The following is a 25,027-nucleotide window of genomic DNA, read 5'->3' on the forward strand; positions in this document are numbered from 1 at the left end:
GGTCATAAGAGATTCACAATCTCTGGTATCTGAAGACAGTTAAGGGTCACTCTAATTAGAAACTATGGAGGAACATATGAAAGAAACAGAATGATTTTCATCTTATAATCTTTTAAAGATTCCAACATGCAAGTCACCAAAACCCTAATTTTAGAAAACAAATTATGACTATAAGTACCAATATTCATTATGATTTTTAAAAAAATTTCATTGTGATTTGGATGAAAGTTTACAAAGCAAAATTGTTTTCCATTCAATAGTTCATATACATTTTACTTCCATTGATTGCAATCACCACAACGTAACAGTTCTCTTTCCACTTCCTCCCTGTGGTAACCTTTTCCCTGTGTTCTTCTATATGCATTCCTGCCTTCTGAGCTTTCTCCCTGCACAAATGCTGCCCTTCTGATCTCCTGTGGTAGACTGTTCTGAGGAATGCACCTCCCCATTATAATTGTTCACCTTGTAGGCCTGTCTGTTGTTTGGCTGAAAGTTAAGCCACTGGAGTGAGTTCAAAACTAGGCCCTCATTATGATTTTTGAATGATTTCACTTTTTTTTTTCTTATTAGTGAATATATTTTACAACAAGAAAGAAAGCAAAGCAATACCTGTAGAGAGAAAAATCATCACAGATTTTCAACTCAAAAAGCAGAGCCTGGAATTAATAGTTTAAGATTTATTTCTCCATTTAGAAAACTCATAGTGGAATAAACAGCTTACTACAGGTATACAAAAAAGGAAGCTGGGCGAAGTCTTCACCAGGATGAAATAGGATTAGCTTTGTAGTTCTTGTAATCTTCTTCACAGAAGAATGCAATTTCAGTTTCATTGGCTGGGAAAAAAAATAGAAAATAGAAAAAATTTAATATAAAACTAAATTTTAAATGAGTATGGAATTACTGGGAGCTCTGGTAGCATAGTGCCTAAGGCAGTTGACTGCTAACCGGAAGGCTGGAGGTTCAAACCCACTAGCCAGTCCTCGGAAGGAAGATGGGGCAATCTACTTCCATAGTGATACTGCCTTGGAAACCCAAGGAGGGGTCACTGTGAGTTGGGTCTGACTGGATGACACATAACAACAACACAACATGGAATTATTACAATGACTTGATATTTTTGAATACCTTTAGATGCCTAAAAGTTATATGTCAGTTGCACAATATGTGACACTAAATCAATTGAAAGTTAAAGTTGCATTTATGAGAATGTAAGATTCAAATCATTAAAAAGTTTTTAAAAACAACCTAAACCACTAAAACAAGGCCTCACACAAGAAGCTGGGTTTTAGGAAATCACAAAATTGCCATCTATTGTCTCCCTTACAGTCCTAGAAAATAAAAAACCTTGATTTTTTTCTTTTTTAAAATTTGGTACTCAGTTACAGAAGAAGGGGTGGAAAATCTCTCTCTCTCTTTTTTTTTTTCCTGAAATTACCCTGTAGATAAAATAATTTAATACTTAGAGGATCAGTAGAATATTTTACAGATCACTTTACATTCTCCCTCATGACCCATCAAAATATGTGTCTGAAGAAGTTAATTTTTTGCCCTGCTTATGATTAATTCATGAGGCTTCAACAATATGCAAAGTGAAAGACACAAATTGGCTTCTACCACAATACCTTCAAATACCTCTAATTATTCACAGGGGATATGGCACAGCTAAAGGACCCACAAAGGTTCAGAGCAGTCACGATTCTTTCAACCTAGCAGGTCAAGGACTTCGTCTTCTAAAACAATAAGTCAGCAACATTATTAATTCAGACTGGAGACAAATCTGATAGAAAGCCTTCCAATTATTAAACATGCAATTCTTTAAGGTGTTGCGCCAACAAGTTCCACACTCGTTTTTTAAATTAAACCAGAAGTTAATACAGTCTGCTTGGCTTTTACAGAGAGAGCAAAAGGGCCTTCAGAATCTCGACAAGAAAACAGACAAGATTATTTGTAATGAATACTGAGCACTCAATTAACATACTCTCTGCTCTAAAAACAGACAAGTAAAACTCCTCACGCTAAATAAATAGGATAATGATAAAGGGTGCTAAGGATTACCACAGATCTCTTTGTTTACAACTCTCATTTTATCATAGAATTTATTGCAAAACAAAGAATTAAAAGAGCTCAGAATGACCTTTCATTAAAAATCTTTTTGCTACTTTTTACTAATATCAAATGGAATGCTTTTCAATCATAAATTACTCATGTTCATTATAGAACACACTGAAATGCAGAAAGAACAAAATAAAATCAGGCATAGTTTCACATTTTCATTCCAGTCTTACAACATCTGAAAGATTAAATAAGAATAGATGAAAATCAGATTGCAAATTCTTGTCACAATGGGCCTGTGAAGGGGATAAAGCAGAGAGAAACTGGAATCAGTGAGGAGATGCTATTAATGGATGCACCCTGGGCAAAGCATTAAATTAATGTACAGTTAAAATTTACAAGAAAATTGCACTTAAAAAGAAGAGTAAGAGGTTCCACACTTGCAATCAGTAAAATGCTTAAAGGGGGACTTCAAAAAATTCAATATTTAAAGATATTTGAGATCTTTCCTTTATAAAGCTCCTGGGCTTTTTCTTTTTGAAGCAGAGCATGTCCAGAGGTAGACCTATATAATTGGCAAGTGATTCTATTGATCCTTCTAAGAGAGGATGAAGAAAAGCACCTCGGTTCTTAATAATCATAGAGCAAGGTTTTTCTCTGGGAGGTTCTATTTACGCACAGAACTTTACATAGTGCTTTGCCCACACAGCATTTTGCTCAGTGCACACTAACTGTAATTACAATTTTCACTTACTGCAGTTGACATTTATTTGTACCCCTTTTGAGGAACTAATAGGTAGTGTAGTTCTTCAGTATGGTAATAATAGGTTCAGAGCAAGATGATATAAAGAAAGGACTGACAAGGCATTTTGTTTTGACATGAAGGTTCCCTTGGGTCTAATTGGCTTATAGATCAATCCATTATTTATATAAAGTATTTATGCCACCTCTCATAATACTGTGTCAAAATGAGATAATCTAGGGTAAAGATTTTTTTCAGATGACTGCATTACTTTTTTTCAGACAAACTAGGCTGACAAATAAGTTAAATGGAAATACTTCAAGTTGATCATATTTTTTTCACCCCTACACACACACAAATTGAAAATCACTCTGAACATTCAAAAGTAAAATACAAAATTGATTTTAAACTTTAGTAATGTGCCTCTCAAACAGAAATTGAATATGATGTTTAAAAAAAATCTATAAAACTCTTTTGAAAATATTTAAGATGATTTCAAATACTTATACTTAAATTTATCTGCCAAGTTAAGTGCAAACGAATTACAAGAGATTTTCTGGACTTCTATATAATAACTCTTGCCACCATTATTCCATAAATTCTTGCACCCCAAATTCTTTTTAAAATGGCTCCTTTAAAAATGGCTCCGGAAGAACCTCAGAAAGTCTACTGTGTGCCAGTTCCCTAGGGCGTCTGATTTTAAACTAAATGTGCTGCAGGCGGCAGTGCTGTCAGGTGCAGAGTGCCTTGGCATGTGAATCTGAAAGGAATGTGCAATCTAAAATCCAATAAATACACTGCCAGTTCATCCTGGTCTTCTATCAAATGAAATCAAGAACCCTCCCAATAAATATATTTGTAGATCATTCTAGTACTCACTTTCATGTTTAATGACATGAACATAAGCTAACACATTCAAATTTTAGAAATAGAATTAGTAATTTTATAAGGCTTCCAAACAGGTCTCATACACACATATATATGCCTTTAACAGAAAAATAATGACTTTAAAAGAATAAAAGAAAAGCCAATTTTAAGTGTAAAAGCGTACTAAAAATTCAAGGCAATGCATTTAAACACCTCAACTAACTTACCTAAATGAACTCACTGATTGATAAGTATTTACTGTGTACTGTGAAATCCCTGGCCTCATGTTGCCTGAACAGCAACTGTTTTGTACAGCAGAGACTGAGACATGTGAGACTTGTGGTACAGATAGTTAATGATACCATTTATATGTGTAAATATATGTCTATTATACATATGTATATATGCCTATTATACATATGTATATGTGTGATAGGTATATATACATATAATGTGCATATGTATATAACATATATATATATACACCTATACAAACACACACACAAACACACACGCATAGAGAGAGAGAGGGAGAATTGTGGTTTCTCTGGCAATTTAAGACCAAAAAGACAAAGTGTCAACCTTTCTCCTGTTACAGAAATATATCCTATCATTCTAAATTTCACAAAATCCTAATCTACAAATCATCCAAAAACTGTTCACAGTGAGTTTATATTTCTAAGTTTCCTCCAAAGAAGGTCAGCAATCCAGTGAAAACATCCAAATTCCTGTGCTTTTGATTTCATACTTGCTTCAGATATCTGCTTTAGATCACCTGACAGAGAAGATTTCAAACTATAGTTTGAAGAAAACTAATAGTAAAATATGACCTTCAATAGACTTAACACAGCCTTTAATTTCCACAATAGCGAGCGGAAGCTAAGAGAAGGGAAATAATCTATGGGGGTTCATTCTGCCTCTTGTTCTAGAATCTTCAAATTCCCTTGGCCCATACATACTTTACTGAGTTTCAGACTATACCACTATTCTGATGTTAACGTGATGAACAGCCACCTTAACATGCCATGAGAGGAAGAAAAACATGTACATTCTGAGATATTACTAACCAATAAGGAACGGGAAAGGGACTCAGTCCTTAAGGAAACACAAATCAAACACAATCCTGAGAAAGAAGTGTGAGCCAGTGAATCCTACAATATTAACTCGATGTATGAAATAACCAAAAGGTACCAGGAACACAGAAGGGGTCTGGTTATGGGCAGATGATGGAAGTGACACTCAAAATGAAAACAAACCACAAGGGTGTTTGGGAATTACTGGCATGTGGCTTAACATGAACTATTTCCTCAGATAATCACTTAAAGTTTGTTTCACTGTTTCTTGTTTTAAAATCTTTCTAATAAAATGCAAGTTGCTTTATAAGGGTTACCCTGCCATAACTTATTTCCTAAACTAGAGAAGATTCAAAAGATAATACTTAGAAAAATGAATCAAAATACAACAGATAAAATTTCACTTTAAAAAACAACAAAACTTATTTACAAGCAAATTTATTTAGGGTAATTAGTCCATAAAACTACAATTGTTAATAACCAAAATCTCAAAGTATAAATCTTTAAATTTTACATAACAATTCTAGATAAAGCCCTCTTCTTCCTTCCACAAAGCAAATCTTTTTACTTATTTATTTTAGTACAAAATCCACAAGCAAAAAACTTCCACTGGTGTCAGGTATAGAATATGCAATTGGGATCTGCAGTGCAGATAAAAGGCCATCCTATGAACTGGAGAATTTCCCCATGAAAAAAGAAAGCTTCAAACAAGTTTTTCCCTTAATTTTCCTCCTCACAGCCTTTCTTTCTTTTCATGACACCTGCAGAAAAGTCATAATGATAAATTCATTACAATGGCATTATTCCCATGGCAACTGGCAATGATATCAGAGTGACAGCTCTAGCAAGATCAAGTGATGAAAAGAGGCACAGTAATGACCTAGTATTTTTCTCTTAAACCTCTTAAAAACCTAACCAGACACTGCATCTAGGGAGGAGAAATTCCCTAGAAAAACCAAGCATCTCTCGTACAACTCTACTTCTATTTAGAATTTTTCTATTGCACCCCAGGGACCATCATTTTCCCACATCTAACTGTAGATTTTTCTCTAGAGCATAGCAATACTACTCTAGGAAATGAAGAGGCAGCATTCAGGATGGAAACCACTCCAGACAAAGACTGAGGCTGCCCTGGAGCAGGGCTGCTGAACTCACCGGACAGGAAGGCAGCTGGGAGTTCTACTGCTCTGAAAGTAGTGAAGAACTAAAGAAAAGCTGATTCTGAGCAAAGACATAAGGTCTTAAATCAAAAATAATTAAAAAAGGGTTTGATTCTTATCTTTATGGTTGGCTGATTACATAAGTCACTTTGAAATGAATGACAATTAAACCAACGCAATGTTTTAAAAATTCAAAACATTTGTCAATTCAAGCATGGTTTCTAACCAATAAAATAGTGACTCTTTAAGGACCTTTTTTCATATATACTTCCAGATGCTTTCATATACATTATTTCACTCAACCTTTATGACAACCTTCTGAAAACAGTTCAATAATTCACATTTCTACAGAAAACAAAATAGAAGTTCAAAGAGGCTATGCAGCTTACAGAAGTTCACAAAGCAAGTAAAAGGCAGAGGTTCATTCATTCAACCTAATTTCCCAAGCTTTAAGGGTGCATTCCTTTTTTTAAAAAAAATTAGCTCCTTAAAGTATACGTGATACATGTAAAACTGTACAAACTTAAAAAAAAATACAATAAGAAAATACAGATAAGAAGGGAAAAATCAATTACTGGTGATGCCACCATCCAGAGAAACCAGTTCTATAATTTTAGTTTGTGATCTTTCCTCTACATACACATACAAATATGTAACTATATATATTTTTAAACAATAACGATACCACACAATATATTCTATGTCATACCACACAATATATTCTATGTCAATTCAGTGATTTACAAATAGAGGTGAGAGATAAACTCACCACACCTTTGAAGGCATATTACAAAATCTCGGGGTGTTTATAACTCTCATTGGCTAGTAAAGAAACAACAGAACGTTAAGGTACAGAAAGTTTTACTGGTCATTTAACCAAAATATAATTAGAGGTAATATAGATTCCCAACAGTAGTACAGGAAAGTATCCATTTCCCCATACCTTGACTTTTACTGGATCACAGATGGTTAAGTGGCAGAATCAGTTTTGAGACCAAACATTCTGGTTCTAGACTAACCCGTAGCCACCACTAAACATACTACATAAAATGATGTTCCTCTGATCTTGTATGGTTGACTGTTCTAAGGACTGTGTACCTCCTTAGCGTTACACTTCACCTTATAGGCCTATCTATTGTTTAGCTGAAAGTTAAGCCACAGGGCAGAGTACAGTTCCAGGCTTGAAGAGTGTCTAAGGGCCACAGTCTTGGGGGTCCCATTAGGCTCCATCCGACCAATAAGCTTGGTCTTTTTTCTGATTTTGAGTTTCATTCTCCAATTTTCTTCCACTCTATCCAGGATCTTTCAGAGTGGTTAGCAGTGGTAGCTGGTCAATCTAGTTCTTCTGGTCTCAGGGTCACGGTGGCTGGTGTTTTCATGGTCCATTAGTCCTTTGGACTAACTATTTCCATGAATCTTTGATTTTCTTTAGTCTTCTTTGTTACAGATGAGGAGAGACCAATAGGAGGAGCACCTTAGATGGCTGTTCACAATAACTTAAGACCCGTTACCATTCACCGAAGTAGGATGTAGAACATTTTCTGTGTGCACTATGTTGCGGCACTTGACCTTGCGTCCCCGAAGACTATGGTCCTGAGCACCTAGGCCCAGTGACTCATTCCCTCAAAGTGTTTGGTTATGCGTAAGAAGTTTTTATAACTTAGCTCCCTGGATGCTGTAATATATTTATGGATATATTTGCAGCATATGTAAATGTTGTTGTTGTTATGTGCCCTCGAGTCAGACCCGACTCATAGCGACCCCTCCTTGAGTTTCCGAGGCAGTATCACTACAGAAGTAGATTGCCCCATCTTCCTTCCAAGGAGTGGCTGGTGGGTTTGAACCGTCAGCCTTCTGGTTAGCAGTCAAGTACCTTAGGCACTATGCTACCAGAGCTCCCATATGCAAATACATAAATAGAAATATTCTCTGGCAAACCTATATAGATTCCCATTTGCTTTCCCAATTCCGTTCAGCTTGTGTGTCTATGTATCCACTCATTAAAAAACAACAACAAAAAAAAAAAACAAAAAAAAACTCATTGCTGTCAAGTCGATTCAACTCATAGCAACCTCTCCTTGGGTTTCTGACGTGGTATCTCTACAGAAATAAATTGCCCAATCTTCCTTCTGAGGAGTGGCTGGTGGGTTTGAACCACTGGCCTTCTGGTGAGCAGTCAAATGCCTTAGGTACTACGCTACCAGAGCTCCAGTAGATTATTGTTATTACTATTATTGCAGGATTGGGTATGTAATAGGATCTATGTTAATGTCCATGTCTCTCACACTAATGAGGTTGGACTGTTTTTTACATGTTAACTATTTCTTCTCTCAGTAGAATTTCCTGTATTTATCTTTGTCATATTAATCTAAAAAGCTTTTTATAAAGTAAGGTTAATAACTTTTTACTTGTCATGTATGCTGCAAATATTTTTTCATAGTTAGTTGCTTCCCTTTAAACTGTATTTTTTAATTTTCATGTGTTCAAATCTATCATTTCTCTCCCTTTACTGTTTCTGGCTCTGAGGTCATGCTCAGAAAATTCTTTTCATCTCCAGATTATAAAATTATTGAGCTGCATTTTCTTTCCCTTTATTTTTTACATTATACATTTAATTCATTTAGAATTTATTCTAAAATAGAGACTGAGGTAAGAATTTAACTTTTTTCCCCAAATGGTGTGGCAATGGAGTGGATATTGTTTCTTGACAATTCATTCTTTCTCTACTTATTTGAGAAGTCAATTTTATCATATTCTGAAATTTTACTTTTGGATTTCCTAGTCTCTTGCATGTTGCTCAATTTCTACAACAATACCAGTCTGTTATTTTTATTATAGCTTTATTACACACTTTGACAAGTAGGAGTATGTTCTAGGTGCCATGTGCCTCAAAAACACAGGTGCCACCTGCTACAATTATGTAAGATCATTTGAAGAAATTAACACCAAATTAAAAATTAGTTTTCAAATAATAAAAATCAATCCTACGGGTTCATAATATGGGGCGAATCTAATTCTAACATATAGTGTGTATTTAAATCCAGAAAGCAAGTCTAACATTTCAAAACACATTATTTATTTTTATAACATGTTATTTAAATACATATTAAATCATTAAGATGTGTCAGGAATTCCATTGGTCACATGTGTCATTTAAAAGTGAACTCCTGATATATGTTACGATAGTAATTCAGTCTAACAACTAAGATTTGACATTTCCTAAAGTGACCTCCACTTAGTGCACTCCTTAGCAACATATATAAATAACGGTGAAGTAGGTATGATTTCTAAGGTTTCACCATATTCACGGACCAAAAGGTGTGTCAGGCATAAAGCCTCAAGTACTCATACCATTCCCAAAAGTCTTAATTTCTTCTACTGACAAAAAGAAACCCAAAAACACCTTTAAGTGTACACATAAGTAGAATTAGAGTGACACCTAATGGTCACAAAGCATATCATACAGCATTTCTTTCAAAGAGAACTTAATGCATATTCCAGGTTGAAAGGCTAAATTGAGTCTTTTTTCAGCCACATGCAGTAGGCTGTTATTTTAAATTCCATGATTTGGTCAGCCCTGGGTGACTATCAGAAACCACCACTATCAGTGTCATACAAACAAAATCTCCTTTCATTTTTCCATGTCAGTTCTACCACGTCCATTTTTCTCAAACCATCAGTTCAAATGATGATAGGAGCAAGTAAAAAGGTAGCAATAATATATGGATCAGCTGAAATAACCCTCAGCAGAGTTCTGAGCATACCTTCTGAAAGAACTATTTGCGTTCTGAACTTCTGAAGAACAGATGTCTACTGCCTTTAGTCATATGATCTGAGCGATTCTGAGGATGGTACAAGACTGGGAAATGTTTTGTTTGGTTGTACATAGGGTCAACTTGACAGCATCTGACATTCTCCTCTGCCTCCTCTAAGTAATTATCAGATATTATTAAGAGCACCAGGGTAGCATTTACGGTACTTCGTGGTGAGCTATCCAATGGTAGCCAGGCAAATGAGCGCCCCTCCAGCAATATGAAGGCATGCTTTCTCACCAATTCCCATGGCTTTCATAGTGCCGTCTTCTTTTAACAGGAGTCTGTCATCATCTTCCAAACCCACCACAAGATCACTTGTCTAAAATGAAATAAAAAGTGCATTTTATAAGTACTTAACATGTGTTTCGCATTTGGTGAGATTTCCCAAAGACAATAACAATTGTAACTTTGGGTTATACCAATAATCCAATTCATATTCCACAGACATTACTGTAATGGGGGAAGTGAACAGATACATACCAAGTTCCTACTCAGTTTACACACTCTGAAAGCATCGGGAACCCAGTGCTATTGCACAGGCTATAGAATTAGGTCTGGGTTCAAACTCAGGCTCCACCAACAACTGGCTGTGTATTCCCAACAAACCGCATAGTTTCTCTAAGACTCAGTTGCCTGGTAATGTGATGGTGAAGAACTCAGCTGCTGACAGAAAGGTCGAAAGTCCAAACCCACAAGTTACTCTGAGGGAGAAAAGATCTGTTCCCATAAAGATCACAGCCTAGGAAACCCTATGAAGCAGTTCTACTTTGTCATGTATGGTCACCATAAGTCAGAATCAACTTGAAAGCACACAACAAAAAAAGGAGAAAATAATGTATCTTCCTCATTGCCTTGCAGTAAGGATGAAAGGAGATGATACACACAAAACTCTTGGCACACTATCTCCCACATAACAAGTACTCCCTATGTTAGCTTTTCAGAATCACTGGGTAGTTTAGAATCACTGGTAGCAAATAGTTTATGCCCGTGGCTGCTAACCAAAAGCTAAGAGGTGCAAGTCTACTTAAAGGTGCCTTGGAAGAAAAGACTGACAATTTACTTCTGAAAGATCAGCCTTGAAAACCTTATGGGGCACAGTTCTACTCTGACACACATGGGGTCACCATGAATCAACATTGGCTTGATGGCATTTAGTCTTATGTTAGCTATTGTTTTTGTTGTTGTCATCTCATACCAACCTCACAATAACATAGGAGGAATCAGAAAGGTTACGGTACAGGCCCAAGATTACATAACTAGCCAGCAATGGAGCTGTGCTTTTGAGCTCTGGCCCATCTGACTTCTAAGATAAGCAGGTTTACCTCAAATGACCAAGAGTCTACTTATCTAAATAAATAGACATTTGGTCCCATGTCATATTAGCTGTAATATTTCTCTGTGTGATTTGGGGTGGGGGTAGGTGAATTTGCTCTTTAATGCTATTTACAAATCTAGCTAAACATCATAAATATAGGAGAAATAATTATGATTTGATGTCTGCCCCTAAACAACACAGCAGTGACCATTAACTAGACACACAGCACTACTTGTCAACCAGCAATGTATTTTATTTCTAGAATATGACTGAAAGAGCATCAACACAAAGGCCTCTCAGCAGCCAAAATAGAGCCCCAGAAGCCATGTTCCCCCACCATTCATGCACTTCATTCACTAGAAAGCACAGGAGTTTGAGCTACAGAGCATGCAGATTTTAAAAAAGAAACATTTTGGGATAGGAAATAAGCAGGGATGGAGAGACTTTGGCTTGTTTATTTTGGACACATCACATAGAAAGACAAATTGCTAGAAAAACATACCATGGTTGGTAAAGTAGAGGGTCAGTAAGTATGATGAGAACTCTCAGTGAGATGGACTGACACAACAGCCACATAATGGACTCTAACATGCCAACAATCATGAGGACAGTGCAGGACTGCAACATTTTGTTCTGTTGTATATAAGGTTGCCATGAGTCAGAGCTTACTAGGTGGCAACTAACAACAACAATACAACTCAAGATACAAAATTCTAAAAGTACATTTTTTTAAAATGATTTTTACTTTTTAAAACATTTCTGTGGAGAATGTCAAACACACACTGTATAGGCAGTCCACAGATTATGAACAAGTTCTGTTCCTAAGTCTGTCTTTAAGTCGAATTTGTAGATAAGTTTGAACAGTTAGGTATGGTTCATATGTAACGGCACTAGCTCAAATGTTTGTCTTAGTACATAGGATATATTCTGTACCTTTCTATGCATGAAAAACATTACAGAAACACTTCCAGATACACTAAAAACATATTTAACATAATAATGCAGTAATAATGTTTTGATACATGTCACAAAGTAGCACCCGTTTCTTATTATGAACCATTGTATATACATTGTATATACACTGTATATCCAGACCTGAAGGGCAGCTAGGGGCCATAGTCTCAGTGGTTCTACCAGACTCTATTGGACCAGCAAACCTGGTCCCCACCTTCTTTTTTTTTTTTTCCTCCAAATGATTTTGAGTTTTGTTCCACATTGTTCTTCTTCTCTATCCAGGATCTCCTACATCCCTTCCAAGTGGATGACAGTGGTAGCCGGGCACCATCTAGTTCTTCTGGTCTCATAGTTGTATAGGTTGCAGGTCGGATGGTGTACCAGTCACTAGGACTGATTGTTTCCATTAATTTTGGTTTTCTTCTTTCTTCTTTGCTCTTGACAAGGAGAGACCTATCGTTGCATCTAGATGGCAGCTTGCTAGCTTTTAAGATCCCAGTCGCTACTCGCCAAAGTAGGAGGTGGAACAATGTTTTGTATAGTATGTTATGCCAGTTGAGCTTGATGTCCCCCCTGCAGTCTTCTTGTCTCCTGACCTCTGGCACCTGGGACATAGCCTGCAAAAGTCTACAGCATGCTTCCTGACCTGCAGTTTGGGATTCATCAGCCCCTAAAACCATGTGAGCCAGGAGAGATTGTCAGACTGCCTCCTGACCCATGGATTTGGAACTTTCAAGCTCCCACCACTCCATGAGTCATTTCCTCACAATTGCATGAACCATCACTTCAAAGTAAATTTCTCTATATGTTGTTGTTGTTAGGTGCTGTCTAGTCGGCTCGGACTCATACCGACCCTATGTACAAGTGAACAAAACTGCCCAGTCCTGTGCCAGCCTCATAATCCTTGCTATGCATGAGCCTGCAGTTGAAGCCACTGCGTCAATCCATCTTCTTGAGGGCCTTCCCCTCTTTTATGGACCCTCCACTTTATTGGCCCTCCCTTCTCCAGGGAATGGTCCCTTCTGACAATATGTGGTAGTTAAGTTTGTGTGTCAACTTTGTTGGACCTGGTTGCATGGCTGGGCAGCTGGATGTAGTTATTCCCCATGGTGAAATTGGTAATTAACTCCATGGTGGAATCTATTGGAGTAGCTGAGTAGCTGCTTTGGCTACGTTTTCTGCTTCCCGTATATAAAAAACAGCTTTGGGAATGGTTTCTAGCTTATGGCACGCTTTGACCCTGCATGTAGCTGTGTCATTGTTCAGTAGCCTGCTATGCTCTGGCGACCTTGTGACTTTCAATGGACTTGAATGAATGGCCTGCCATGTGGTTTGGTAACATTGGGACTGTGTCATTTTATTTGTCGACCTTGGATTTGTCAGCCGCAGCAGCCAGCAACTGTCTCAGTGAAGAAAAGCCTCTAGCTCCAATGGGCTGGGAGCAGGATGCAGAGCTGAAGCCCAAGGCTGAGCGGCTTTTACTCAGCCCTAGAGCCTGGCACTTTGAACTTGGACTTAAAGCCTCTAAACTGTAAGAGCCTAAATTCCTGTTTTCAAGCCATCCCATGTGTGGTATATTCCTGTCAGAGTGGCACTAGGTAACCAAAACAGAATATGGTACTGAGAGAGTGGGGTGCTGCTCTGGCAGATACCTGAAAAGTGGAGACAGGAATGGAGTGTGTCCTTGTCCCAAGACCCTGGCAGAGAGACCCTGGCATACAGCATGAGAAACAGCAGGAACAGAGCCAAGAGAACGACATGAGAAATAGCAGGAGCAGAGTCAAGAGACCGGCATGAGAGATGGCAGGAGAAGAGCCGAGAAAATCGGCACAAGACAGTGACAGCCCTACCAGCCCATGGAGAAGAAAGCTGGATGCCATTGTGCAGGTGACTTCCTGGCAGAGTGGGTTGCCTTCGGGCATTAACTGGTAGAAGAGACCAGCATGAAATGGAGTAGCAGGTTGGCCAGCCCACAGAGCAAGAAAGCTGAGTGCTTTGGGGTAGGAAGACTTCCAGTGGAGTGAGTTGCCTTTGGCTTTAATCGGCAGAAGTGGAGAGACCAAGAAAATGGGAAGCAGAGCTGCCTCAGCCTCAAGGGTAGGATCACAGCCTTTGGGGGTGGAACCACCACAGCCCCCTAAGTTTCAAAGAGCCAGACCTTCACCAACTTGGATCTGGAGTGTGGGGTTGCTCTTTCATGTGAGCCAGTGGGATGGAGCCATAGCCGCTACCCAAGAGAGAGGGGGCAGGGCTACCATCCCCAAGAGGTACAGGAAAGGGGCCTGCCAGGCCAAGGGGGTGAGGTCATCACTCAAGGAATAGGGGATTACAGCCACCCAGTGAAGGAGATCTGTATGGATGCCACCCAGTGAAGCTCTGTACAGGTACCAAGTTGACAAGGAAGGGGTAGAATTGTGGTAGTTTAGATTGTGTGTCACCTTGGCTGGGCCTGGTTGAGTGGCTAGGCAGCTGGATGTAGTAATTCCCCATGGTGAGATTGGTAATTAACTTCAAGGTGGAATCTATTGGAGCAGCTGAGTAGCTGCTTTGGGTATGTGGCCTGCTTCCCGTATATAAGAAACAGCTTTGGGAATGGTCTCTAGGTTATGGCACACTTGAACTCTGCATGTAGCTGTGTCATTGTTCAGCAGCCTGCCATGCTCTGCTGACCTTGGGACTTTCAATAGACTTGAATTAATGGCCTGCCATGTGGTTTGGTAACACCAGGACTGTGTCATTTTATTTGTTGACCTTGGGCTTGTTAGCCTAAGCAGCCAACAGCTGTCTGAATGAAGAAAAGCCTGTAGCTCTGGTAGTCCGGGAGCAGGAGGCAGAGCTGAAGCCTAAGGCTGTGGGGCTTTTACCCATCCCCTAGAGCTTGGCACTTTGAACTCGGACTTAAAGCCTCTAAACTATAAGAGAATAAACTCCTGTTTGTTCAAGCCATATCATTTGTGGTATATTCCTGTCAGAGCAGCACTAGGTAATCAGAACACAAAATGATCAAAGTAGGTGAGATCTCAAGTTTGGTCATTCTCACTTCCATGGAGCATTCTGGCTGCACTTCTTCCAAGACAGATTTGTTGATTTTTCTGGTACTTCATGGTACTTTTAGTATTCTTTGCCAACACCACAACTCAAATATCAACTCTTCTTTGGTCTTCCTTATTCATTGTCCAGCTTTCACACCCATATGAGGTGACTGAAAATACCATGGCTTGGGTGAGGCGCACCTTAGTCTTCAAGGAGACAGCTTTGCTCTTCAGCACTTTGAGATCTTTTGCAGCAGATTTGCCCAGTGCAACATATCATCTGATTTCTTGACTGCTGCTTCCATTGGTGTTGACTGTGGACCCAATCAATAGAAATCTCTGACAACTTCAATCTTTTCTCTATTTATTGTGATGCTACTTATTGGTCAGGTTGTGAGGATTTTTATTTTATGTTGAGGTGTAATCCATATGGCAGACTGTAGTCTTTAATCTTCATCATTCAAGTCATCTTCACTTTCAGCAAGTAACGTTGTGTCATCTGGGTATCGCACATTGTTAATGAGACTTCCTCCAATCCTGATGCCAGCTTCTCAAATTATTTGCTCAGCATACAGATTGAACAAGCACGGTGAAAGGATACAGCCCTGACATGTACCTTTCCTGATTTTAAACCATGCAGTATCCCTTGTTCTGTTTGAACAGCCTCCTGGTCTATGTACAGGTTCCTCATGAGCACAATTAAGTGTTCTGGAATTCCCATTCTTCTCTATGTTATCCATACTTTGTTATGATCCACACAATTGAATGCTTTTGCATACTCAATAAAACACAAGTAAACATCTTTGTGTTATTCTTTGCTTTCAGCCAAGATCCATCTGACATCAGCAATGATATCCCTCATTCAACGTCCTCTTCTGAATTCACCTTGTGTTGCTCGAAGTTCTCTGTCAATATACTGCTGCAACCATTTTTGAATTATCTTCAGTAAGATTTTACTTGTGTGTGATAATAATTATATTGTTCAATAATTTTCATATTCTGTGGGTCACCTTTCTTTGGAATGGGTACAAATATGGATCTCTTCCAGGCAGTTGGTCAGGTAGCTGTCTTCCAAATTTCATGGCATAGACGAGTAAGTGCTTTCAGCATGGCATCTGTTTGTTGTAACATCTCAACTGGTATTCTGTCAATTGCTGGAGTCTTGTTCTTCACCAATTCCTTAGTGCAGCTTCAACTTCTTCCTTCAGTACCACTGGTTTTGATCATATGCCACCTCCTGAAATGGATGAACATCAACCTGTTCTTTTTGGTGCAGTGACTCTGTATTCCTTCTATATTCTTTTGATGTTTCCTGCATCATTCAATATTTTGCCCATAGAATCTTTCAATATTGCAACTCAAGGCTTGATTTTTTCTTCAATTTTTTTAGCTTAAGAAATGCCAACTGTGTTCTTTGCTTTTAGTTTTCTAACTCCAGGTCTTTGCACATTTCATTAGAGTAATTTACTTTGTCTTCTCAAGCTGCTCTTTGAAATCTTCTGTTTGGCTTTTTTTGTTTTGTCATTTCTTCCATTTGCTTACTCTCCATTCAAGTGCAAGTTTCAGAGTCTTTTCTGACATCCATTTTGTGTTTTTCTTCCCTTCTTGTCTTTTTAATGACCCTTTGGTTTCCTCATGGATGATGTTCTTGATGTCATCCCTCAATTCTTCCAGTTTTCAGTCACTGGTGTTCAATGCATCAAATCTATTCTTCAGATGGTCTCTAAATTCAGGAGGGATATAATCAAGATCATATTTTGGCTCTCGTGGACTTGTTTCAATTGTCTTCAGTTTCAACTTGAACCTGCATATGAGTAGTTGCTGGTCTGTTCCACAGTCAGCTCCTGGCCTTGTTTTGGCTGAAAATATTGAGCTTCTCCATCACCCCTTTCCAGAGATGTAGTTGATCTGATTCCTGTGTACTCTATCTGGCAAAGTCCATGTGTATAGCCCCTGTTTATATTGCTGAAAAAAAGTATTTGCAATGAATAAGTCGCTGGTCTTGCAAAATTCTGTCATGTGATCTCCAGCATTATTTCTATCACCAACGCCATTATTTTCCAACTACTAGTGATTCTTCTTTGTTTCCAACTTTTGTATTCCAATCACCAGTAATAATTAACACATCTTGATTGCATGTTTAGTCAATTTCAGATTCAAAGTTGGTAAAAATCTTCACTTTTCTCATCTTTGGCTTTGGTGGTTGGTGTGTAAATTTGAATAATAGTAATATTAACTAGTTTTCTTTGATGGCATATGGATATTAACCTATCACTGACAACACTGTTCTTCATGATAGATCTTGAAACATTCTTTGTGATGATGAATGCTATGCCATTCCTCTTCAACTTGTCATTCCCGGTACAGTGGATCATATGGTTGTCTGATTTAAAATGGCCAAAACCAGTCCATTGTAGCTCAGTAATGACTAGGATATCAATCTTTACACATTCCATTTTATTTTTGACAACTTCCAATTTCCTTGATTCATACTTTGTACATTCCATGTTCTGATTACTAATGGATGTTTGCAGCTGTTTCTTCTCATTTTCTCTCTGTATATATTTATATATACGTCACTGTTTTTACTCCTCTGGAGAATCCAGACTAAGACAATAATGAACAATCCATGCACTCATCAGCCAGGTTCAAGAAATTATTATCTCATGTTCAATCTTTTTCATCTCTATCCTCATGCATGGGTTTCATTTCATTTATTTATTTTTTTCACATTTAAGTCATTAATCCATTGAGTATTTATTTTGGCATGAATATGAATTCAACTTAACTATTTTCTAAATGTCTATCTAATTTTCCCAACATCATTTTTTGAATCCTCCATAGATTTGAAATACTGTATTCACTATACACTAAATCCTTGTACAGATTTGGTTCTACTATTCATGTGACAAGGAGCTCTGGTAGCACAGTGCCTAAGGCATCTAACTGCTAACCAGAAGGTTGGTGGTTCAAACCCACCAGCCACTCTATGGAAGCAATACTGGGCAATCTACTTCCATAAGGATTTACCACCTTGGAAACCCAATGGGGGTTGCTATGAGTTGGAATCAACTTGATGGCAGTGTTTTTTTTTTTTTTAGTATTAATTTGAGAGCACCACACTATTTTAATTACTACAGCTTTATAATATGTCTTAATATATGTTAGAGTGCATCATACTCATTTCTCAGAATTGTTCTATTCTTGGTTATTTATTTTTGCATATGAATTTTATAATCACACTCTTCAGTTGATATACATAGACAACTACTGTTAGTATTGTAGAGAACTGACATCTTTATCTGTTGCAACTTCCTATCCAAAATGTTCTATGCTTTTCCATTTACATCTTCTTTTGAAATCCCTCATAATGCGTTTTACATTTTTTAAATTGAGGTATAATTTCACACAATAAAATACACAGATCTTAAGTTTTTAGTTCAATGAGTTTCTACAACTGAATACTCTCAGTAGCATTTAAAGTTGTCTTATTAAAGATCTTGAGCATTTCCTATAAAATTTATTCCAGGTATGACTTCCATATTGTTTTAACATACATAATTGTCTGGTCTCCAAACTCATAAGACATATAATATAAACTAAAAAAGGAATAAAAGTTTTTGTTTCAAATCTTTTCAGTAGAAATTATTTTGACTTTACAAATAGCTTACTGATTACAATCCATCATACACATGACACACACACTTGATGACCACAAATCATATTATGGTAACTATTTGCATTGTACTATTGATTTACTCATTCAATAAACACTTAATTCATAGTCCAGATAAAAGGTTCTGGTGGGAAGGTATCAAGACAGCCTTTTTATTTTGTGCAGGTGAGACAAAATTTCTGAAGATTCATGTTGTTGTAGTTAGTTGCTGTCAAGCTGATTCCTACTCATGATGACCCCATGAACCACTTGGGTGACCTGCAGGGTAGAACTTTTTCATAGGGTTTTATCATGGCTGTGATCTTTCAGAGGCAAATCACCAGGCTTGTCTTCTGAGGTGCTGCTGGATGGGTGTGAACCACCAATCTTTTGGTTAGTAGTTAAGCACTTAACTGTGCCACTCAGGGATCTATTTCTAATTTCAATTAAGAAAGTCTCTTAACCCAGAAAAAGATGGGGAAGTGTCTTTTGTGATGAGTTGATTAAAAAAGATGCAGGGGTTATTCGGAAGTCTCTCCACTTGGCTGAAGAAAGGGACTAAAATCACAACTGAAAACTGAAAAATTGAGCCAGTGATGGGAGGGTACAGGCCCTGCAGATTGGGACTAGAAGGAAAAGAGGCCAAGAATCTACTGGAAATGAGACACGTCTGGGAGTTGGATAAGGCATAGATGGGGACATAATGATAATGTTTTTCTGAAGTATTAAATTGTATGTGTAAAATGTATTATATTGAATTCTTTCCTTATAAAAGCTGCAGAAGACAGTTGAAGAATAATTCCTGGGGTGAGGGTGTTATGGACTGAATTGTATGCCCCCAAAATATATACTGAAATTCTAACTTCTGTACCTGAAAATGTAATCCTTTTTGGAAACATGATTTTTATTTTTGTTATGTTAACATAACATAAGCTCTGGTAGTGTAGTGCCTAAGGCATTTGACTGCTATCCAGAAGGCTGGCAGTTCAAACCCACCAGCCACTCCATGGAAGAAAGGTTGGGCAACCTACTTCCGTAGTGATACTGCCTCAGAAACCCAAGGAGGGATCGCTATGAGTCAGATTCCACTCAACAGCAGTGAGGTTTTTTTTTGTTTTGTTTTAATGTTCCCCACATTTTCAGAAGAAGGTTAAGACACTCTTGGCCTAAAGAAGAGAAAATACATAAAGTCTATGGCCACATAGAATAAAAGAGCATTAAAAGAATAGGTTCCACTCTACAGCCCCAGATTCACATGAGTTCTACATTTCAAGGCACTTGACAGTAGAGATATTACTTGGTTTGCATATACAATCTTTGTTATTAAATTTTTATTATCCTATCCTATCAGCATTATAAAAAGACCAGAACAGACAACAGAAACACACACAGAGGAAGAACACCACCATGTGAGGGTTATCTGTAAGTCAGGAATCAAGGAACATACGGGACTATCAACAAGAGCTCTGGTAGCATAGTGCCTAAAGCACTTGACTGCTAACCAGAAGGCTGGTGATTTAAACCCGCCAGCCACTCCTCAGAAGGAAGATGGGACAATCTACTTCCATAGTGATACTGCCTCAGAAACCCAAGGAGGGGTCATTATGAGTTGGGTCTGACTTGACGACACATAATAACAACAACAACAGATTCTGATTTGGACTTTTAGCCTCCAAAACTGTGAGAAAATAAATTACTGTTCTTTCAAGCCACCCATTTGTGGTATTTGTGTTACAGCAGCATTAGGTAACCAAGACAGGGGGATTGTCTGTGCTTCATTAGAATTGTTATGGTTTGGATGAAAGTTTATAAAGCCAGATTCCAGAAATTTTCTAAGTAACTAATTTGTTTTGGGAATACTTCCTTAAATGAATATATTGTTTGACTAGAAAAGTAAGTGCTAATTTTGTAGCTATGCCAGGATAGAATGTATGTTTTAAACCTAAGAAACAATTCTAAGAATTTTTCTTCCAGCCTCAGGAGGAAAATTTCCTGAGATTTTAATGTCATAACGTTGATCATCTGAATATGATTAAGTAGGTCTTCATTAGGGGAAAAGATCCCTGGGTAATACAAATGGTTTGTGTTCAATTATTAGCCTAAAGGTTAGTGCTCGAACTGACTCAGCAGGGCCATGAAGAAAGGCCTGGAAATCTGTTTCTGTAAAGATTATAGCCAATTAAACCCTATGGAGCAGTTCTACTCTGCAAGACATGATGGTGATATGGCATGAGGTATGAGATATGAGGTTGCCATGAGTCTGAATTAACTCGGTGACAATGAGTTCAGATTTTTGGTTTTTCGTTGTTATTTGCCATCGAGTCGGCCCCGACTCCTAGCGACCCCTCCTTGGGTTTCTGAGGCAGTTATCACTACGGAATTAGGATTGCCCAACCTTCCTTCCGAGGAGTGGCTGGTGGGTTTGAACCGCCAGCCTCCTGGTTAGCAGTCAAGTGCCTTAGGCACTATGCTACCAGAGCTCCCTGGAACTTTGAACTCGGACTTAAAGCCTCCAAACTGTAAGAATAAGCTCCTGTTTGTTAAAGCATTCCATTTGTGGGGTATTCTTGTTGGAGCAGCACCAGGGAACCAGAGCAATCTGCTACTGCTCAGGGGTAAGGTCTTGTCAAAAGCCACCTGAAATCAGTGAAAATGGAGAAGGAAGTTCAAGGAAACACCATTTTAGGTGGTGCTATCAACAGGAGTGCTGGTGCCGCAGTGCCTAAGGCATCTGACTGCTGACCAGAAGACTGGAGGTTCAAACCCACCAGCCACTCCCTGAAAGGAAGGGTGGGCAATCTACTTCCATAGATACCACTTGGAAACCCAAGGAGGGCTCACTATGAGTTGGATCCAACTCGAGAGCAGTGAGGCTTTTTTTTGGTCAAGGGTAGCATGCCCAGGACTACGCTTAACCTGTAAGGCGAGAGCATCAGGAAATACTTGCTAAGGAATTCACTCAATGGCAGTGGGTTTGGACACTGAATAAATGATGACATGTCAATTTGTTTTATGATCTTTTTATATATATATTTTTAAAGCATATTGCTTCATCTTCACTTTATATATTTTATATGTTTATATATATTTCCTTCCAAATACAAGCTTCCTATTCCCCACATTTTCAGAAGAAGGTTAAGACACTCTTGGCCCAAAGAAGAGAAAATACATAAAGTCTATGGCTACATAGAATAAAAGAGCATTAAAAGAATAAGTTCCACTCTACAGCCCCAGATTCACATGAGTTCTACATTTCAAGGCACTTGACAGTGGAGATATTACTTGGTTTGCATATACAATCTTTGTTATTAAATTTTTAAAAATAAATTTACTAGCCCATAGTCAGCACACATACTCTCATGTCATTTTCTCTGTGGTCAGTGGCATATATTTATCTGACAGTTAATTGAGTCCATGGGGACTTCTATAACTAGAAAAGAGAATTAAACTAAATGAACTTATAAATATTTCATTTAAAATTTATAATGGAAAACTTACTACGAACCAGGCAGAGTGTTAAGTATTAGAGATATAAAGAATACATACAGTCCCGTGTCTTGAATAGTTTATATAATACAGTAAGACTACTGCTTTATTCGAGACTACACATAGGGGAAGGTCCCTGGGTGACACAAACGGTTAAGCACTCAACTACTGAAAGGCTGGCAGTTCAAACTCATCCAGAGGTTCCTCAGAAGGCAGATCTTGGCAATCTGCTTCTAAAAAGTAACAGCTTTGAAAACCCCATGGTGCAGTTTTACTTCGAACACATGGGGTTGCCATGATTCAGAATTGCCTTGACAGCAACAACGAATACTATGGGGGGCAGTAGGGGTCAGTGGTAGAATTCTTGCCTTCCATGGCGGAGACTCAGTTTCAATTCTCGGTCAGTGTGCTTTGCTTTAGGCAGGCCCTTCTGTCAGTGGAGTCTAGGGTGTTGCTATGATGCTGAAGAGATTTCACTGGAGCTTTCAAACTAAGACAGACTAGGAAGGCCTGGTAATCTACTTCCAAAAATTCAGCCAAAGATTCCAGGGTTATACTGGTTTCATAAAATGTATTTGGGAGTATTCCACCCTTTTTATATTCTGGAATAGTTTGAGTAGGATTGATGTCAGATTTTCTCTGAACATTTGGTGGAATTCACCATTGAAACCATCTGGGCCAGGACTTTTTTTTTTTTTTTTTAATGACCTGTTCTATTTCTTCTTTTGTTATGGGCCCATTTAAATTTCCACCTTAGTCCGTGTTAATTTAGATGGGTCATGTGTTTCTAGAAATTTGTTAATTTCTTCAAAGTTTTCAAATTTGTTGGAGTACAGTTCTTCATAGTATTCTATTATTACCCTTTTATTTCATTTGGTTCTGTTCTGACATAGGCCATTTCATTTCTTATTCTTATGCTTGCATTTTTTCTTTCTTTTTCTTTGTTAAATTTGTCAGTGATCTTTCCGACTTGCCGGCACATAACAACAAAAACAACAAATCTTTATTATTTCCTTTCTCCTGGAGACTGTAGGCTTCTTTTGCTGCTCTTTTTCTAATTCTTGGAGTTATTGGGTTAAGGATTTTTTTTTTTAATTAATCAATTATTTATTTTATTGTTGTTTGGGTGAAAATTTACAGAGCAAATTCACTTTCCATATAGCAGTTCACATACACTTTGTCTCATGACACTGACCACAATTCACCACAATGCAATAGCTCCCCTCCCACTTCCTCCAGACAGTCACCTCTTCCCTGTGTCCATCCCTCCATGCACCCCTGCCGCCTGAGCTGTCTCCCTGTGCATAAACAGCCCTTCTTTCTCCAATGATTGTTTTCTACAAGGAGTGTATTTACCTCAAGGAAATGTTCAACTCCTATGCCTGTCTTTTGCTTGGTTGGAAGCCACAGGTATGGGTTCAATTCCAGACCTGAAGGGCAGCTAGGGGCCATAATCTCAGTGGTTCCACCAGGCACTATCAGACCAGCAAACCTAGTCCCCCCACCTTTTTTTTCCCAAATGCTTTTGAGTTTTGTTCCACATTGTTATCCATTTCAGGGTCTCCTACATAGATCCCCCTCCAAGTGGTTGAGAGTGGTAGCCAGGCACCATCTAGTTCTTCTGGTCTCATAGTTGTATAGGCTGTGGATTGCATGGTATACCAGTCGTTAGGACTAATTATTTCCATGAATATTTGGTTTTCTTCATTCTTCCTTGTGCTGGATGAGAAGACACCCATCATTGCATCTAGATGGCTGCTTGCAGGCTTTTAAGATCCCAGTTGCTACTCACCAAAGTAGGAGGTGGAACAATGTTTTGTGTAGTATGTTATGCCAATTGAGCTTGATGTCCCCTGTGACTATGGTCCCGAGCCCACAGGTTCAAGGACTTGGTCCCTCTGGGTAGCTGGCTGTGACCAAGAAGTGAATGCAACCTTGCCCCTTGTCAGCTCTACTATGCACCTGGGAATTCGTGTCATACAAATACACTTATAGGACTATTGTGTGCCAGCCCTATACATGGTCTTGGGTACACTCCCCACTTCATAGACATACCTAATAGTTCAGCCTGTCCACCCATCTATCCACCCATATACTCATGTGGCCTTCACTGACAATGCAGTACTGTATGTGCAACAGGGTTCATCTTTGTTGTCTGTACCTGCCATTACCTCTCTCTGTCTTCCTCTTCCTCAGTGCCATCATGTTGATCACTCACATTTGGTACATTGCCCTTCTCTTCACCCAAATGAGTACTTATCTCTACCTATCTAACAGTGTTCCCTCCCGTCCCCTTCCACCCCTGGTAACCAACAAAGAAAATTTCCTTCCATAGATAAACCTTTCCTTGATTTTTACAATAATGGACTAAAACAATATTTGTCCTTTTGTGATTGACTTAATTCACTCAGCATCATGTCCTCCAAGTTCATACAAGTTATGTGGTGTTTTGCAGATTCTAGGTTATTCTTTAGGGTTGCATAGTACTTCATTGTGTGTATACACCAAAGTTTGGGTATCCATTCTTCAGTTGATGGACACCTAGGCTGTTTCGATCTTTTGGCTACTGTAAATAGTGCTGCAATGAACATGGGTGTGCATATGTCTGTTCTTGTCATGGCTCTCATTTCTTTAGCATATATACCTAGTAATGCAATGGCTGGGTCAAATGGTATTTCTATTTCCAAGTTTTTAAGGAGTCACCATACTGCTTTCCACAGTGGTTGTACCATTTTACAGTCCCACCAGCAGTGTATCAGAGTCCCAATCTCTCCACATCCTCGCCAGCATTTGTTATTTTCTGTCTCGTTGAACATTGCTACTAGTGCTGGAGCAAGATGGTATCTAATTTTTGTTTTGATTTGCATCTCTCTAAT

The 25,027-nt window shown here is 38.3% G+C and overlaps 1 protein-coding gene across 1 annotated transcript in view; it reads right to left on the minus strand.

Moving 5' to 3' along the window:
• Window positions 1-756: 756 nt before the first annotated feature.
• The window catches only part of CUNH2orf76 (chromosome unknown C2orf76 homolog), a 120,945-nt gene continuing 96,674 nt past the window's right edge, over window positions 757-25,027 (minus strand). The window contains exons 4-5 of the mRNA XM_007937770.2: window positions 9,947-10,028; window positions 757-833 (exon numbers count right to left, since the gene is read on the minus strand). Coding sequence (XP_007935961.1) covers window positions 757-833; window positions 9,947-10,028 — 159 coding nt within the window. The remainder of the gene's footprint in view (window positions 834-9,946; window positions 10,029-25,027) is intronic.

This window comes from Orycteropus afer, unplaced genomic scaffold (genome assembly GCF_000298275.1).
Source record: "Orycteropus afer afer isolate SDZICR_OR568_19922 unplaced genomic scaffold, OryAfe1.0 scaffold00004, whole genome shotgun sequence".
In the NCBI taxonomy this organism is placed as follows: Eukaryota; Metazoa; Chordata; class Mammalia; order Tubulidentata; family Orycteropodidae; genus Orycteropus; species Orycteropus afer.